Below are 17,238 nucleotides of genomic sequence, written 5' to 3' on the forward strand. Positions count from 1 at the left end.
AGATATTGTTTGTCAGAGAGACTAGTCGATCCATGAATTTAGTCTCACTTTCCATGGTTGCTACTTCTGGTAGTTTGTTGAAGTTTAATTTCTAAAATCCGGACACGTATACGTTGTGAATTGTAAAGTGGTGTTACGGGGGACAGGATAAAAGGTTGCACGCCTGCCATTCCTTCCTTTTGCCTAGGAACTTGGGAAGTATTTGCCAGTTACACATTGGTGCCACACATCCGGTCTCAAATCCCGTAGTATTCTCGCGATGGCAGATGATAGCTGATGCTTCCAGATAAGACGTGGCTTGAAAATTTGTTTACTCAGAAAAGCCTCCTCCCGGAAGTGGGGGGGAATCTGCTCATCCCTCCTCTTTACACTTCTGAATTTCTGATTGGTGGCTATAACGTCATTCAAAAGGTCCCAATTGTTATGTCTATCCACCGATCAATTTGATTAAGATCCTGCTGGCTTATCCAATGTTTTTAAATGTCAAAGAGTCATCCAAACCTCAAATGGGGAGATACAGATTCTATAGATATTTTTTCCACTCCTTCGGAACTTCCAATTCCAGGTAAAACAAAAGAGTTCCTGTTACTTACTCAGATTTTAGAAGAGTAGGTATTCTTGCTTATGTATTGTTGCTTAGATGGTAATAGGTAGGGGAGAGCTGAGCCTAATTCCAGAGAGACGTTCGCGGCAATGGTTTCCCCTCAGGCCAGGTGGGACCTCATCCAGGATTCCGAGAGTCGCCCAATGGCTTTCTCAGCAAAACTGGTGGTCAAACCGCACTTCGTGGGCAGCAGGAGAGATCCTGTTTCCCAATCCACTATTTAGGATCGGGTAGGGGTGCAGGATTACACCCCAGATTCGAACGAATCTTGGTTCCCTTGGGAGCCCCCAAGAGACGTGGTGCTCAGCTCAGCGTCCCTAGCAGAAGTCGCTTACTGGCTTTTTTAATGGGATGGGAAATACAGAATTGGGAAACAAATTACTGTGTGTGTTTTTTCTCCTTCGGAAATGCAGTAGCGTACACAGAAATGGAATTGCAACTTTGGTCTTTGTTAAGCTTAGCCTCCCCCCTCCCCCAGTGTGAACTGTTACTTGGAACTAGCTGGAACTGCATTTGAACCCAGAGAATGCATTGTTTGGTTACTGGGTTGTATGAGTGTAGTAGCAACTGTAGTAAGTGTAGGGGAGAGACTGTAGCTCAGTGGTAGAGCATCTGCTTGGCATGCAGAAGGTCCCAGGTTTAATCCCCTGCATCTTCAGTTAAAGGGTCTAGGCAAGAAGGTGATATGAAAGACCTCCACCTGAGACCCTGGAGAGCTGATGCCAGTCTGAGTAAATACTGACTTTGATGGACTGAGGGTCTGATTCAGTAGAAGGCAGCTTCATGTGTTCATGTGTAGTAGTAGCTGTGATCTACGGTTGTTCCAGCTCTTTGTGTTCTTTCCTCACCAGGTCCCATGCCATTGCCTGTGTTAACCAGTTCATCATGGACAGGGCCCAAGCACTGATGGATAACATAGACACTTTCATTGAGGTACAGTGAGTGTTCCTGTGCCCTTGGTTCCTGCTGGGAGTGGTGGCTTCACAGCCCATGACTCACTGTGAACGAAGCCCATGGCTTTCCACACGAACTTGTCTGTTGAGGAAATCCTGCCGTGGGAATCTTTGTACTGCGGCAGGTTCTGGGTCACTTTCCAGAGTATTCCCAGTTCACCCTTGACACCGATCTAGCTTCTGAGCTTCATTGTTATCACAGGGGAACTGCCCATGGGGGAAGGTTAGTGGTGGGTGCAACCGCTGTGTTGCAGAGAACTCCCTGTCACTACTCGGGAGCGCCTGGTGTGAGCTTCCCAGGGTTTCTCAGAACGCCATTGGAAAAGCTGTTGCATTTAGGCTAACAGAATCCTCTCAGCTGTGAAGTGAGGCTAGCTATTCCCTTCCAAAAGAAGCCACATTTATTGCTATCTCCTTTGGTGATTTTAGTTAGGTGTCGGCTCTTGGGCTTTCCTCTGCTGCACGATCAGTTCTAATGGGAAGTCTTTTACTTCCTTTGTCTAGGTGACTTTTAAGTGCCGTAACTGCCTGCCCATGGCCAGAGGCAGCCTTAGAAAACACAAGTTCCAATACAGGAAGTAGGGTATTTGGCTCTTAATAGTAGCCATGTTCCTCTGTTCCAGACCTAGACAAATGTAGGTTTGTTTCCAGCCGCACAGTTCCACATTTGGAAGAAGGGACGATGATTTCTTCTGAATCTCCCTGTTTGTTGCAGGTCTCAGTTTGGTCCCTGTAATATTATTGAGGGTCCACTAACCCCAGGGAACAAAATTTCCAGGGGCTCAATTGGTGGCAGCATCAGGAAGGGAAAGCAGAAAAGTCCAGCATTATGAGGTCTGCTCCGCAAGCGGATCTTGTTGGATATAATCCAGTAAGCCCTAGCTATGTTTTCTGGAGACTGATGCATCTGTCCTTCTCTTGTGCTGCCTTTGCACTTGAAAACATAAAGGTATTGTGTCTGTCAAAACCTCAGGTGTTCCTAGGATAGAGCTTGTAGGCCTTGTGTAGCTGGCTTTGTGCTTCCCTATTCTTTCCCTTATAGACCACAAATGACGTTGACACTGCCCCTCTACTTGCCAAAAAAAAAAACTTTATGGAGAAATTCAGTTGTTACCCACACTTCGTTGAATGTATTTGTTGACAAAAAACCATGAGCACAATGCTTCACTACATATAAAAGACAATCTTACTGGCTTCATTACAGCCACTTCTAGAGGAATCAGCAGTGGCATTCAAGTCTTTTGGTTTGGGATATTTAAAAAATACTTTTAATATATATAATTTTGAATGTTAATTCTTCCTGGTCTCGGCAGCATCTCTTTGCCCTGGCAGTAGATGAAGATCCCGAGGTTCGGAAAAACGTTTGCCGAGCGCTGGTGATGCTGCTCGAGGTGCGGATCGACCGATTGATCCCTCACATGCACAGTATCATTCAGGTAAGCATCCTTCCTCTGCCAAGCATGTTGCCATAACATCCTGTCTTGATTAGTTTCGAGAGCTCTAGTGGAGATTGGCTCAAGCTCACCAATGCAAAATGAGGATCAGTATGCTTACCAGCTTGCTTACAGCACTGGTGAATTTTCCTGGCTGCTGCTTCCTTCTTCTGTCCTGGGAGCCTTGTAATAGAAAGCCTTCTGTGCCAGGGCTGGCTGTCTTGGTTTTGCTTTAAGATTGATGGTTTTAGCCTCTAGAATTCTAGAAGTGGCATGGGTGATAAAAAGTGGGACGGAGCTGGCATGGTTTCACCTCCTGATAGCATTCCATGGTCCTACTGCTGATCCAGTAGGTGGCTTTACACTGCAATTTTGCTTGCAGGAGGGTTTGTGCTGTAAAGTTCTCCTGCTGACCTAACAGGTTTCCCCCCCCCCCAAAAAAAAATACTGTGTCCTTTTGATGGTCTACTACTGACATTGATATTCTGTGCTATAGGTAGTGACTGGGACCGAGCCAGTTTTATGTTTCTGCTTTTGTCTCTTCCCTAGTACATGTTGCAGAGGACCCAGGACAGCGATGAGAATGTGGCATTGGAGGCATGTGAATTTTGGCTGACCTTGGCTGAGCAGCCTATCTGCAAGGAGGTGCTCTCTTCGCATCTGGTGCAGTGAGTGGCTTAGCCTCTGTAAAATCTGCTTTGTCTTTTGGGATTTCAGTTTTGTTTCCTTTGCTTCCAGCAAAAGGGCAGCATGGTTGTATGTGTGGTGAAGGTACGATGGCTCATGGAGGCCTCTATATATGATTGGTCCCTTTTTTACATTTAAAGGATCGCCCATGGGCTAAACAGTCTACATGCTCCTTCTCTTTACTTGTGAAGGAGTTGTTACCGTTGCATTCTTAAGCAGTTACTCTATGCAAAAAGAAATGAAGGGGGAAAACTGTCTTGCTGCCTAGGCTAGCTCCACTGAGCCTCATGGGTACCTCCGTAGTTGAAGTCTTCTCTAGATAAGTTAAGGAAGGTGCTGATGCTTTCAAAATAGGAGCCAAACAGGCTAGTCTTTACAAGGGGTAATTGAAGAAGTAGAGTTATTAAGTATTGCTTTCTTCAATTACGCTTTTTTGGGTGAGATACTGGTACTTGAGAAGGAACTGCCAAAATCATGCAATATGATCAAAAGGAATTTAACAGGGTGGGTAGGAAGATAGAGGAACAGGTTCTGTTCCCAAGTCTGCTACACAGTTGCCGCGCACCCGTACTGTGCGCCTGCATTTGCCTGCTTTTCAGTCTGAAGCAGCAGCAATATGTTTGGCTTTTAGTGCTGGCAATAGCCTTGTGGGTTAGAATATGGTTTATAGCTTGCTGTTGGATTTGCCTGGCAATGAAGGACATAATTGGGTAGATATTTGCTTGCTGCCAGGAGCCTTTGAATTTTGAGTGGCAGTCATTAAAATGCCACCCCCATGTCTTTGTTCCTGTTTGGTAATTGGTGGCTTTGTCACCAGCTATGATCGGTGTTAATCAGTCTTCAAGCCCCATTTACTTAATCTTTCCCTCCCCCCCTCTATCTTCTCTTGACAGGTTGATTCCAATTTTGGTGAATGGAATGAAATATTCTGAAATTGATATCATATTGCTAAAGGTACTTCTTCGGCTGTCCAAACTTCTTGGGAAAACTAGAGTGACTGGTTTTCCCTTCCCCCTTGAATCATACCTCCACCCCCCATTTCTGTGTTGGACTGTGCTTGTGACATCTTTAACTTAAGTGTTTCTTAGGTCATTATTGTTGCTGACAAGGTACATTGTAGTACGTGATTAGCAGAGTTCACGCCTTCGTGGAAGTGATGCATGACCTTCAACCTGACAACAGTGATGTCTTGTATTCATACTGTCTGATCCACAGAGGCATGGTCTGAACGGTCTAGGAAGGCTTTTGTAACACTTATATTTATTTGGGGAGCCAGAAGATGAAACAACGAGCTTTCCTAGCAGGCACTCTTAATTTATTTCCTCAGAGATTTCCCTTCTGTTGGAAATTATATGACCGCTATGGCCATTCTGGTTTAAAATGTTATTCAGAGTGGCCTTTTGGAAAGCCTTAGGAGTATCCAGTGGATTTGTGCTTGGTGGGTAGGAAGGCCGTCAAAGTGAAATAGTGGGAGGGGCAGTGCATGTCCTGCTTGGTTCTTGCATTGATCTACCTTCTGTTGAGGTAACTGTAGATTTAGAGCCACAGATCAGTACCTGTTCTGGAGGGACAAATGGACTAGTGTACTGGTTTGCCAGGTATCGTTTTGTTGGCACATGAGGCTCCCTGTCTAATAGGTTTACACTTTAACCCTCCCCTTAATTGCAGGGTGACGTAGAAGAAGACGAGGCCATCCCTGACAGCGAACAGGACATCAAGCCTCGTTTTCACAAGTCACGGACGGTTACTCTGCAGCATGAAGAGGAACGGCTGCAAGATGACGAAGATGGAGAGGATGAGGATGATGACGATGATACACTTTCCGATTGGAATCTGAGTGCGTACTTGGTTCTTGGGATTGGTGGGTTTCAAATGGGATGGTACTAAGAGCCAGTTAGGCAGGGCAATAAGGTACGTAACATGCCTCAGAAGTTTGGGGCAGGTGGGAGGTGTCCTAGAGCTCATCCATTAGACTGTTCTCTGACCAGTGCAAGTGCAGCCTCCATGTATGTGAAACTGTTCCAGGTTTTCTTCAGCCAGCTGCTTTTCATACCATGGAAAAATGTTGTTTCTTCATGTATTGCTTTTGACTCCCAGCTGTAGCTCTTGGAAGACTTTAAGAGGGGAGTGGATATGTTCATGGAGGAGAGGACTATCCATGGCTACTAGTTAAAGTGGATACTAGTCATGATGCATACCTATTCTCTCCAGGATCAGAGGGGCATGCCTATTACATTAGGTCCTGTGGAACACAGGCAGGATGCTGCTGCAATCATCTTGTTTGTGGGCTTCCTAGAATCACCTGGTTGCCCACTGTGTGAACAGACTGCTGGATTTGATGGGCCTTGGTCTGATCCAGCATGGCTTTTCTTATGTTCTTTTGTGTAATTTTTTTTACCCAGCCCTAGCTGGTTGGAGTTGGGGGGGATGGAACCCCTAGATGATTATTATTATGCATCTCCTTGAAAAGTGTTTGTGGCATGAGTGGAGGTGCTAAAGTAGTAAATATTGAGCTTCCTAGATGCTGTCTTCAAGGAGCGGCTGTGTGTGTTGCTCTGGTACCCATAGTAGACAGCTCCCTATCACACAGTCAGCTTCAGAGCCAGCGTGTTGTAGTGGTTAAGAACGGTGGTTTGGAGCTGTGGAGTCTGATCTGGAGAACTGGGTTTGATTCCCCACTGCACATTCCTCTACATGATCTGCGGAGGCTAATCTGGTGAACTGGATTTGTTTCCCCACTCCTACACACGAAGCCAGCTGGGTGACCTTGGGCAAGTCATTCTCTCTCAGGCTCACCTACTTCACAGGGTGTCTGTTGTGGGGAGGGGAAGGAAAGGTGATTGTAAGCCGGTTTGATTCTTCCTTAAGTGGCAGAGAAAGTCGGAATATAAAAACCAACTCTTCTTCTTCTTTTCCTCCAGGGAAGTGCTCTGCTGCAGCCCTTGACGTCTTAGCCAATGTCTTCAGAGACGAGCTCCTCCCGCATCTCCTCCCGCTGCTCAAGGGGCTGCTCTTCCACCCCGAGTGGGTCATCAAGGAGTCGGGGATCCTTGTTCTAGGAGCCATTGCTGAAGGTAAGGCTGCAGTTACTGGATCCAGCCAGGAGTTTGCCCCTATAGCAGTCACCTGACTCAAGCGGAGAATCGGCAACCTTGGGTTTCTAAAGGGATGTTCTGCTCTTCTAGGCTGCATGCAGGGCATGGTCCCCTACCTCCCGGAGCTGATTCCCCACCTGATCCAGTGTCTCTCGGACAAGAAGGCCCTCGTGCGTTCCATCGCCTGCTGGACCCTGAGCCGTTACGCCCACTGGGTTGTGAGCCAGCCCCCAGATATGTATCTCAAGCCTCTGATGACCGAGCTGCTGAAGCGGATTCTCGATAGCAACAAGAGAGTGCAGGAGGCTGCTTGCAGGTAACTGGTCCACAAGCGTCGCTTTGATTGGATGTGTGTGAAAATGCATCCTTAGTAGCACTGAGCTACAGGTCAGCCTTATTAGGCACGCAAGGCTTTCTCCGGATGTGATGAGGAACTTGAAGTTTGACTTCCGCAATGATGGTTCATGTATTCATACTGTCTGATCCAGAGAAACGCCCTGATAATTTGAGATCAAGTGTAGTACCTTGAAGGCAGTAGATAAATCTCTTATACGATGACACTTGCTCGCCAAAACTTTAAGGAATATAAACGTTGGCTAGGTGGCTGTGAATTTCAGTTTTCTTCCCCTTCTGTTTCTAGTGCTTCTCTGATCTTGTCACTGACCAACGCTTGTTCTCTTAATTTCAGTGCATTTGCCACCCTTGAGGAGGAGGCGTGCACTGAGCTGGTCCCGTATCTCAGCTTCATCCTGGATACTTTGGTCTTTGCCTTTGGGAAATACCAGCACAAGAACCTGCTGATCCTGTACGATGCAATTGGCACTCTGGCTGATTCTGTTGGGCACCACCTCAACCAGCCGGTATGTGCGTTCTTCCTTTTGGCACCAAACTTTGCTGTTTTGCAAGGTGCCGGACCATCTAAAGGAGTAATCAATAAACAGCTCAGGTGTCTCCAGAAAGTCTGTTTCCTTGAAGCTAAGGCTGTACGGGTGAAATTTCTAGAGAAGGGAAGTCCCAAATTTATAGAGAAGGGAAGTGTTAAAACTCACTGTTTCTGAGTTTGCAAAAGAAACAAATGAATTCTTGCCATAGTTTCTGGAGTCAGGATGATTAGGAGGCACTGAAGTTCAGATGGCAAGCACCACCTTTGCACACAGAAGATCTTGCATTCAATCCCTGCCATCCCCAGTCAAATGGTTAGGTAGCAGGGCTGGGGGAGATTTAGAATGGACGACGGCTTACTAGGATTTTAGGTTGATGAACCAGTGGTCTGACTTGGTTTAAAGCAGTTTCATATATTTACATGATATGGCATGCTTCCTGTGTAGACTTGCCAGAACCAGTACAGGACAAATACTCAGCCATTTCCCACATCAAAATTACAAAAACGGGAAGGTACTATGGCATGAGGTGGAACATCCTGAAACTGGGACCTCAGTTATTGCTGGGGTGAGGGACACCTGTGAGATAAATGGCCTTGGTATCCTGCAACTGGGAGGCAGCTGCTGGCAGCAGGGTGCTTGATGCTACATTACTGAGCAAGGAAAAACGTGTTGTTGTGGTTAAGAAAACCTTTCCCAAGTGGCAGCATGCCACACTTTGCAGTTTTACTTGTCAAGTGTGTGTTTCCCTTGTCCAGTTTCTCATCTTCTCAGATTTAATAGTACTGTTTATTAACACCCCTTTTGGGGTCAGACTAAATGAGACAGGTCACAGATCTTCCAGCTTCTTCTAACATAAATGTTGGTTATCAGTCATGCTTAGGTTTCTATGAGTCAGGGTGGCTGGAAGCATTCACAGATCTCCTGTAAATATTACCCATGTTAAGTGGAATTTTAGAATTGCCCCTTGCTGTCAACTCAGAGTAAATGAGATCAGAGTATTGTTGTGGCCTCCAGTTAGCCGTGAGCCCAGAAACTGTGATGACTGATAGTTCAAGGCATTTGAATCCTGAAGCAATGTGTTGAGTGATTGTGATTCTGAAGATTTCTGGGTTGAGTTTGTAATTCCAGAGATGGTTGACTTCAATATGGTTGTAACCATGGTCTTCCCTCCCCCAGGAGTACATCCAGAAACTGATGCCCCCGCTGATCCAGAAGTGGAATGAGTTGAAGGATGAAGACAAGGATCTTTTCCCTCTCTTGGAAGTGAGTGGTCAGCCATTATTGGCTCGGATGGGCTCTTTCAGCTGAAAAGTGCTGAACTCGGTCGTGATAAGGTTGTGTTTGTCTGAATCTAAGGCAGTGTCTGAATCTAAGGCAGTGTCTGAAATACAAGAAGAAGAGTTGGTTTTTATATGCCGACCTTCTCTACCACTTAAGGGAGACTCAAACTGGCTTATAATCACCTTCCCCTCCCCATAACAGATACCCTGTGAGGTAGGTGGGGCTGAGAGAGTGTAACTAGCCCAAGGTCACCCAACTGGCTTCATGTGTAGAAGTGGGGAAACAAATCCAGTTCACCAGATTAGCCTCTGCCGCTCATGTGGAGGAGTGGGGAACTAAACCCGGTTCTCCAGATCAGAGTCCACCACTTCAAACCACCACTCTTAACCACTTACACCAGGCTGGTGTAGTGGTTCCATAGAAAATGGATCATGACATCTGTGTAATTGAGAATGAAGTGAGAATCATTTGCATTTTTGGGGAAATGTAGGTTGTCTTATTCTCACCTCTCCAGCTTGCTGTCTGGCCATCGGTAAGCCATTAGCTGTTTGAAAGGAGATGTGCGCAACAGCATTTTCCTTTCAGGATTGAGCTCGAGTGTTTCTACATTAAATGAATTCGGTGATCATATGCAAGGAAATGTGAACCAGATGGTCCTCCGTGTGTGTCTTATGAGTCAATCTGTTTTCTTTCTGCAGTGCTTGTCATCTGTAGCAACTGCTCTCCAGAGTGGCTTTCTACCATACTGTGAACCTGTCTACCAGCGTTGCGTGACTCTGGTGCAGAAGACCCTCGCTCAAGCCATGGTACTGACAGGCTGGTTGTGGCAGGGAATATGATGTGTATACAGCACTGAAAATAAAAACGTATTTCTCTTTATCACTGGGGGATTAGATGTGGGAGCACAGACACAGACTGGAATAATAATAAGGGGAGGGACCATGGCTCAGTGGTAGAGCATCTGCTTGGCATGCAGAAGGTCCCAGGTTCAATCCCCGGCATCTCCAATTAAAGGGGCTAGGCAAGTAGGTGATGTGAAAGACCTCTGCCTGAGACCCTGGAGAGCCGCTGCCGGTCTAAGTAGACAATACTGACTTTGATGGACCAAGGGTCTGATTCAGTATAAGGCAGCTTCATGTGTTCATGTGTTCATTTGAGAACAAAGGGTGACCTAACTATCACAGGGAATTCTGTTCCTTGGCCCAGTGGATTCATCTGTTGCTTTTAACAGCGCCACTATTCTATCCTGTTGCTTGGCGGATTTTTATATGGTACTGGGAGGTGCGTGATTTCTTTGAGGCAAATGGCTTTTTTCCATCCTCCCATTTACAGATGTATAGTCAACACCCAGACCAGTACGAGGCTCCTGATAAAGACTTCATGATCGTAGCTCTGGACCTGCTGAGTGGGTTGGCTGAAGGCCTGGGGTGTCACGTGGAGCAGCTTGTAGCACGGAGCAATATCATGACTCTGCTGTTCCAGTGCATGCAGGTGAGATAAAAGTTCCAATGCCAAGTATGCATTTAAGGCCAGATATGTTTCCAGAACTCTTTTAAAATCAGTCCATGAGAAGCTAAGTTTTGATATAAGTGTTCTTTAAAAATGATAATCCTATGGATACGCTGGGTTGATGGTAAAATTTTGAACTTCATTGCATATGAGGTGGTTGCGAGAAATCGGGGGAAGTAAGATCTGAAATGTGAAATGATTGGTTTACGTATAGAATCAGAAAGCATCTTTGGGAAAACCGAATCCTAAAAATATGCTAGGCAGCAGAAGATTTTTGGTAGAAAAACATAGACTCCCGAGAGAAACAGACAGTTGGTGTAGGATGACAGAAATGTCTTAAATGCTTCGAGGAGTGGGTGAACAGTATGTCTACCAGCACAGGCTGAGAAGAGTTCATTTATTTGGCATTTACTTTGTTCAAATTGGCAATCCTTGGAAGATGGGAGAAAACTCTGAACTTAATTTTGGGACTGTTTAGTGAGGAAGCCCGAGAAGGATAAAATAGACTTGAGAATTCAGGTTGCAGAAGAAACTAGAGACTTCAAAGGCCATTTATGCATGGGATGTTTTGCCTTAGAATTGCTGCTCTCTAGATGCACATTTTCCCCATCCGAATTCCCAAAACTCTGCATGGGGGCTTATTTTTTAGTTTTGAGAATTCGGCTGGTAAAAATGTGCAGCTAGAGAGCGGCAAACCCAAGGCAAAACATTCCATAAATGGCCAAAGAGTTTAGAAAGAATTGGGAAGCCAAGGACCTGCAGATCTTCTGTTTTTGGGTAAGGGTGTCTGGTGGTCTTGAACCCATTTGCTGTTTTGGGAACATTATTCATTTACTTCATGTATACCCTGCCTCTCTCCCCCCGATTGGGGACCCAAAGCAGTTTATGTTATTCTCCTCTTCTTGATTTTATCCTGACAACCCTGTGAGGTAGGTTGGGCTGTGGTGTGTGTGTGAGAGAGACTGGTTCAAGGTCACCCAGCAAGCCTGTTGCAGAGGTGGCATTCAGACCTGTGGGGTCTTAACACTGCACTCTAGCCATGGCACCACATAGCTAAGACACCCTGATACAGTGATTCTTTTTCTTATTGTCTGGGAGAAGGTCTGTGCCCATTATTAGCCAGATTCCATAGCGTCTGTACAAAGCACTTTCATGATGATATTAACCAGAAAGGTCATTTTTAGTATAAAGCCTCTGAACTTGCAGCCCCTTAACAATAAGAATGAACAGATTTCTATTTGGAGCTTCTCCATTAGGATCGTCCACATTTTACTTCTTCCACCTGTTACAAGATTGGCAGTTAGCCATAGTACCAATCGAGACATGGTTCAGTAAAGAGTGCAGACAGAACTGGTCCTTCTAATCTTTCTTGCTCTCCTTGTAGGACACCATGCCAGAGGTTCGGCAGAGCTCTTTTGCACTCTTAGGGGATCTTACCAAAGCCTGTTTCATGCACGTCAAGCCGTGCATTGGTAGGTACTTAAGATTGTCCCTTGTTTCTGGATGTGATATAGAAGTGCCCTCTGTGTTCATACTGGGTTGGATCCCGTGATACATCTCTTCGGATAAAAGCTATTTCCGTTGTTAAAATAGGAAATGCTCCCTGAAAGGCTGCTTCTGGGAGACCAGGGATCCCACAGATCAGCAGGAGGGCCCGGTCACATCTGCTAACAGAAATTTGCCATGGGATCAAAACCATTGCCTGAGCCTCTGTATGGGTTGATGGAAAGGCACAGAGCTACCAGTATTGGCAACAGCTGTTACAGGTGCGCCTGGCATAGTGGCATTTTGTGATGCCATCCTGCATTTGTGGCTTTGCATAGCTGGTATTGGCCAAAGGTAGTGCAGCTGTTGGAGAGAAAACGAGGCAGATATCCGAAGAGATTGTAGAAGACTGGTTGTATTTTAGAAAAGGCCCACGAGATCTTGAGCGTTGCAACTATTTCCGGAGAACAGATTTCTTTCTTCACTTTACTTTGCTTCGGTTTTTGAGAAACACTGAACGTGTGTTGACCGGCAGTCCCTTTAGCAGGGTGAATGCCACACCCTAAAACAAGAGCTGTTTTAACAGCCTTAAGATTGCAGGGGAGGTGTTGTGCTGTAGTTGAAAGGGCCTCCTGCCTTTGCGCCTTTACACCGAACCCAGTTCAGTAGGTCTCAGTCTTGTTTGGGGACTGATCTAGTAATAACATCTTGCTCCATTTTTCCTGGCCTTGGCCATTCAGCTGGAACTGACTAGTGTTCCCTCTCCTTCTCTCCCCCTTCTTTAGCTGAATTCATGCCCATCTTAGGGACCAACTTGAATCCAGAATTCATTTCTGTGTGCAATAACGCCACTTGGGCTATTGGAGAAATCTGCATGCAGATGGGTAAGTGTGTCAAGGGCCTGCAGTAACATGACTATTATCCTTGTGCTACCATGTCACTGGGCAGTTGTGTACCCCCTTCTGCCTTTTTGCGTGTCTTACCCATGTTAGAACAGGCAGTGGATGGTCTGCTTAGATTATTAATCTATATGTTATGACTTCACTACTGGTAAGGTTTTGCCAGGCACTGCTAACCTTTTCCTGCTGCTGTTGAAACTAGATCCTCTTACATGTCTGATTTATCCTTATCGTTGTCTGCCAAGATTTTAGTATGACCCCCCCCCACTCCCACTTGACCTCTAATTGTAGGCTCCTCTTTCCTCCTGTGTGTAACCTGTTGCATCATAGTTTACTTCCAAGGTGGCCATAAGTTTCTTTTGGACTTTCCGTTAGTCTGTGAGCCAGCAAGTCAAAACTCAGCTTTTTTGGATCAGGGATGCGGAGCAAAGAGCAGGGTATTGAAGGGGATAGAGGCAAGGTTCAGGACTCAGGGCTACTAGAGAAGCGCATGGCTCAGCTGACTGATTTATTCACACTAGGAGCTGAAATGCAGCCATATGTCCAGATGGTCCTGAATAACCTTGTGGAGATAATCAACCGCCCAAACACCCCCAAAACACTTCTGGAGAACACAGGTGAGAGGAATCCTGAGTTGTTGTGTTTTATTTTTGTCTGATTGTATTTAGGTATTCTCACGTTCTTCAGCAATAGTCCTTGTAAAGGGTATTTGGGGCATCTTCTTGTATGCATCTCACCTGGAAATGGGATCTTATTTCTGGAAATGGCCTTATTTCTGCTGGAGCGCATTATGCAAGAACTCCTGTCTCAGGATTCTGGGGTATTCCTTCACTGACCCTGAAGTAACTGTAAGCAAGTTCCAGAAACCAGCCTAATTGTTTCTGTTGTCCTGGATTGAAGAGCTGGCTTGCTTTCTAGAAGCCATTTCTGGTCTTCAGTGCACACTGTAGCTAACCATGGTTATGAAGGTATGTGCTTCACTGGGTTTGTGTGCTGCTTGTTCTAACCCTTGTTACTACCACACCATGCATTTTGGTACAGTGTGGCCTAGCTGCTGTGGCCATGTGGCCACACCCGTTCTTCCTTATCTGTCAGTGCTACAGAGTTGTCAAGGCCGCTCTCCATGCAGTTGTGACAGGCATGTTTCTTTCCCCTTTCTAGCCATCACGATTGGACGCTTGGGTTACGTCTGCCCTCAGGAGGTGGCACCGATGCTGCAGCAGTTTATCAGACCCTGGTTAGTGTTATGCGGAGACAGAAGCCACAATCTTGGCCCTCACTTTGGGATGGCGAGCTGGTGCCACCCTTTTAGCTGCTGGCACTCATTTGCTTCAAGGTTTACTGGAACTGGATCTTGGAGGCATTTCTGCACACTTGTTTTGCCTAATAGATACAAGTCTCTGAACGCTGTCCCTTTAAATTTATTATTTTATTAGAGGGATATCACTTTTTTCCCCTAACAAGGAGATTGCAATGTGTTGTATCTGGCAGACTGCAATTTGGAACACATTCATTGCTGTTGTGATTGCTGTGTACCTTGTGACTTGTGTAAGGGTGGATCACTAGCTAGCCCCTGTAATGTAGTGGCAAGCAGCAGAACTCTTCCCATGCATCCTTCTTCCTTATCTCACCCCACTCTCATTCTAACAACACTTCAGGTAGCTACATTATTCTCATGCCGTATCGATGGGGTTTTTTTTAAACAAAAGGTTGGAGTTTAAAGTGCAGTTTCATTGATATAGCAGCAGTTAAACAGGCTGAATGGGCACTTCTCTTAGCAGGAGAGGGGAATTCCTGCAGATTTCCCTCCCCTTCCAATTGCAGACCTCTGCTTTGGGGCCAGACTGTCCCTGAGGATTCCTTGGCTCTAAGGAGCAGAATATGAAGGAGTTCAGTAGACTGCAGCAGCAGAAAGGAAGGTGAAGTCCTGCTCTGCAGGCTTCCCTTGGCTGGTAATACTTAAGATCCAGCCCAAAGCATAAATGGTTTGAAGAATGGTCTTGATTAAAGACCTTAAAGTGTAGTAATGGTCTTGTTTTTAGGCTCAATACTTGGACAGAGGTTTGTCAATAACTAAAAGTATGTGGAGGGAGAGACTTGTCTTCTAATTATCTAAGCTTACATTGAATTCCAAATCCTCCCAAAGGAATTCTAGCAAGTAAAAAAAAGAAAAGAAAGAGCCCCGTGGCGCAGAGTGGTAAGCTGCAGTACTGCAGTCCAAGCTCTGCTCACGATCTGAGTTCGATTCCAACAGAAGTTGGTTTCAGGTAGCCAGCTCAAGGCTGACTCATCCTTCCATCCTTCCGAGGTCAATAGAATGAGTACCCAGCTTGCTGGGGGTAAAGGGAAGATGACTGGAGAAGGCACTGGCAAACCACCCTGTAAACAAAATCTGCCTAGTAAACGTCGGGATGTGATGTCACCCCATGGGTCAGGAATGACCTGGTGCTTGCACAGGGGACCTTTACCTTTTAATAATTCAGTGGAAGAGTGCATACTCGAGGAAATGAGGTAATACTAGCTTCATCCATTTGCTCTTGATCAAATGTGTTGTTACGTGTCTATTAAAACACTAAGCTAGTTTTTCTTCCGTTCCATGTTTATATTGTTGCATGGGTTTGAAGGAACAAGCTAAGGGGGGTCATCATTCTCCTCTCCTTTTGTATCCACCTCACCCTATCAGGGAGTTGTTAAAAAAGTGTTTGCTCTGACTCACAGGTGTACGTCTCTGAGGAACATACGTGATAATGAAGAGAAGGACTCGGCCTTCCGTGGCATCTGTATGATGATCGGAGTAAACCCTGGTGGGGTTGTTCAGGTAACACCTGGGGGTGGTGTGTATGTGGCAGCCAATTCCTAAAAAGATCCAAAAGTCGCTGTTTTGCTTACTTTGTTTACACACACACACACACACACACTTCAAAGGAAATATTCAATGTGAAAAAGAATTTAAACACTGCATGTCATCTTTGTTCAAACAGATTTGGATTTCCTGACTCACTGCAATCTCCAGTAGCTCTACAAGACCCCCTTTTTAGAAAGTTTAATTTGGTGTTCTTAACATGTTTTAGCAGACTGTAACACTGTAATGTTATCAGTTAATTTAGTGTAACTCTCCCTGAGTTATGAACCCTATTTATCCTACTTCATCACTTCGTTTATCTGGTTGAACCTCATTCCTCGGTTATGTGTAACTGCTAATTCTGTTCATTTATGGAGGGATTCACACCTAACCTTTCTACCTCAGTGCCTCCTTTTTCCCCTTACATTGAGAATTTACGCTGAAAGATGTCAGGGTTCCCACCAAATTTCTCCACCTCAGCTCCTCCTCTGTGCCCTTGTAATCTTCCCCATAAGAATTTCCAGCATGATTTCCCTTCATGTATCTGAAGTGAGCACACTTCATGAAAGCTCCTATTGAAATAACTGTTAGTCTTTAAGTTGCCACTGTCAGATTCCTGAGGCGCTCACGGGTCTTCCACAGGTTTAGAATGGTGGCAGATCCCTTAATTTTGGTGAGTTTAGACTTGGGTAGTTTGGCTTTTTCTAAAGACCTCTTATCCTTCTGTAGGATTTTATTTTCTTCTGCGATGCTGTTGCTTCCTGGGTGAGCCCAAAAGATGACCTGAGGGACATGTTTTATAAGGTATGTCACTGCAGTGAAATGAGGCCTTTTCGGTATTGGGTAGAAAGACGGGCTTTCACTTACCCATGAGTTGTATGGTCAAGCATTTGTCTTGGGCACTGGTCCCAGTATACTTTGAATATAGCGCCTAATGTGGGCATGGGCAGTATGGCTTATAGGCCAGTTGTGACTGGCCCTGCCTGCAGATGTGAGTTAATGATTTTGACCCTTGGCTTTCATTTTAAAGTCTGAGCTCCGATGCCTGCACAAATAAGCTTGGAAATATGATGTTGTATTAAACAATGTCAGAAAGGCATGTTTCTAGAAGCCCCAAGGATTGCTCAGTAGGAGTGTCACAAACCACCCCGATCTCCACAGCATTGCCAGGTGGGCCCGCTAGGTTTGGGCAAGAGGCCCACCTGGCATTGGTGTGCTAGGTTTGGGCAAGGGGCAAACAAAACAAGTCTGAAGTGTGAGTGCACACACCTCAGAGTACCGCTGCCACCAGCCCCTTTGACTACTCAGACAGCCGGAGACCAAGCCTGTAGCTCAGGGATGTCGGACTCATTTGTTACAAGGGCCGGATATGACATAAATGTCACTTGGTCGGGCCAGGCAATGCCTCACCAGCCCAGATCAGGACTGGGGGAGGTGGCTGGCTCGCGGGCCAGAGAAGTACTCTCAAGGGGTCAGATCCGGCCCACGGGCCGCATGTTTGACACCCTTGCTCTAGCTCTCCCAGGTCTAAAGAAAACAACCCTGTAAGGTTGCACGCTTTCAACG

At 45.8% G+C, this 17,238-nt stretch overlaps 1 protein-coding gene and 2 non-coding genes across 4 annotated transcripts in view; all 3 read left to right on the forward strand.

Annotated features, from left to right (window-relative positions):
• Positions 1 to 17,238, forward strand: part of TNPO2 (transportin 2) — a 31,297-nt gene that overhangs the window by 10,550 nt on the left and 3,509 nt on the right. For both annotated transcript variants that reach the window (XM_056867116.1, XM_056867115.1), the window contains exons 7-23: positions 1,456 to 1,537; positions 2,871 to 2,993; positions 3,540 to 3,658; positions 4,571 to 4,631; positions 5,346 to 5,514; positions 6,599 to 6,751; positions 6,863 to 7,088; positions 7,461 to 7,632; positions 8,833 to 8,919; positions 9,636 to 9,743; positions 10,270 to 10,428; positions 11,831 to 11,918; positions 12,717 to 12,815; positions 13,352 to 13,447; positions 13,992 to 14,067; positions 15,549 to 15,648; positions 16,402 to 16,476. In XM_056867116.1, coding sequence (XP_056723094.1) covers positions 1,456 to 1,537; positions 2,871 to 2,993; positions 3,540 to 3,658; positions 4,571 to 4,631; positions 5,346 to 5,514; positions 6,599 to 6,751; positions 6,863 to 7,088; positions 7,461 to 7,632; positions 8,833 to 8,919; positions 9,636 to 9,743; positions 10,270 to 10,428; positions 11,831 to 11,918; positions 12,717 to 12,815; positions 13,352 to 13,447; positions 13,992 to 14,067; positions 15,549 to 15,648; positions 16,402 to 16,476 — 1,993 coding nt within the window. The remainder of the gene's footprint in view (positions 1 to 1,455; positions 1,538 to 2,870; positions 2,994 to 3,539; positions 3,659 to 4,570; positions 4,632 to 5,345; positions 5,515 to 6,598; positions 6,752 to 6,862; positions 7,089 to 7,460; positions 7,633 to 8,832; positions 8,920 to 9,635; positions 9,744 to 10,269; positions 10,429 to 11,830; positions 11,919 to 12,716; positions 12,816 to 13,351; positions 13,448 to 13,991; positions 14,068 to 15,548; positions 15,649 to 16,401; positions 16,477 to 17,238) is intronic.
• LOC130493657 (small nucleolar RNA SNORD41) lies at positions 4,825 to 4,890 on the forward strand. Its single transcript, XR_008934019.1, has one exon. It is a non-coding gene; the product is annotated as a small nucleolar RNA SNORD41 (small nucleolar RNA).
• LOC130493656 (small nucleolar RNA SNORD41) lies at positions 7,190 to 7,260 on the forward strand. Its single transcript, XR_008934018.1, has one exon. It is a non-coding gene; the product is annotated as a small nucleolar RNA SNORD41 (small nucleolar RNA).

This window comes from Euleptes europaea, chromosome 1 (assembly GCF_029931775.1).
Source record: "Euleptes europaea isolate rEulEur1 chromosome 1, rEulEur1.hap1, whole genome shotgun sequence".
NCBI classification, from domain to species: domain Eukaryota; kingdom Metazoa; phylum Chordata; class Lepidosauria; order Squamata; family Sphaerodactylidae; genus Euleptes; species Euleptes europaea.